This window comes from Anarrhichthys ocellatus, unplaced genomic scaffold (genome assembly GCF_004355925.1).
Source record: "Anarrhichthys ocellatus isolate YVR2014 unplaced genomic scaffold, GSC_Weel_1.0 scaffold2612, whole genome shotgun sequence".
Lineage (NCBI taxonomy): Eukaryota > Metazoa > Chordata > Actinopteri > Perciformes > Anarhichadidae > Anarrhichthys > Anarrhichthys ocellatus.
In genome coordinates, this window is record NW_022282586.1 from 6,077 (window position 1) to 6,870 (window position 794).

At 47.0% G+C, this 794-nt stretch overlaps 1 protein-coding gene across 1 annotated transcript in view; it reads right to left on the minus strand.

Moving 5' to 3' along the window:
* LOC116378441 (ankyrin repeat domain-containing protein 27-like) overlaps nucleotides 1-794 on the minus strand; it is a gene marked incomplete at its 5' end in the record, with an annotated part of 7,234 nt that overhangs the window by 6,070 nt on the left and 370 nt on the right. The window contains 2 exons of the mRNA XM_031840318.1: nucleotides 44-241; nucleotides 469-561. Coding sequence (XP_031696178.1) covers nucleotides 44-241; nucleotides 469-561 — 291 coding nt within the window. The remainder of the gene's footprint in view (nucleotides 1-43; nucleotides 242-468; nucleotides 562-794) is intronic.

A 794-nucleotide genomic window follows, 5' to 3' on the forward strand; every position in this document is an offset into this window, starting at 1 on the left:
GTGAGTGAGTGAGTGAGTGAGTGAGTGAGTGCGCGTCGCTGACCTTAGAGTTGAGCGCACAGCGCAGCGGCGAGTCCTTGCTCTTGTTGAGGACGTCGGTGCTCGCTCCGTTCTCCAGCAGCACCTGGATGATTCCCTCGTAGCCCCAGCGGGCCGCCATGTGCAGCGCCGCGTCGCCTTTGTCGTTCTGCAGGTCCAGGCAGCACGTTTGGAGGTCGTAGTACACCAGAGCCTTCACACACTGACACACACACACACGCAATGAAGATACAGACATCTGCAGCTAACAGCTTAACATGTCCGTTACACTCTGCATTCACCGATTCATTGTTTGGTCTATTAAAGGGACAGTTGGGTTAGTTAGGGACTAATTGACAATACCACTACTACTACTAATAATACTAATAATAATAATAAGACGGGATCTGGACGGAATAACTTGTAATAAAGACAAAGTGAGTGACTTACGTCCTCGTGTCCGTACATGCAGGCGAGGTGCAGCGGTGTGTTGCCGCTGTTGTCCTGAGCGTCCGTGTTGGCCGTGTAGTGCAGCAGCAGCAGCTACAGGACAACAAGGAGATTATTCATCAAGTTTAACGTCAGATATCGGTTTTTTAAATTTATTTATATATATATATTTATTATCACTGCCTTTGTGTTCTATCATTGTGATCTTAATTCATCTGTAAATATGTGTATTTATGTTTCGGAGACACTACAGGTCAATAGGGTGTGTAGGACTGTGTGTAGTGTGTGTAGGACTGTGTGTAGTGTGTAGGACTGTGTGTAGTGTG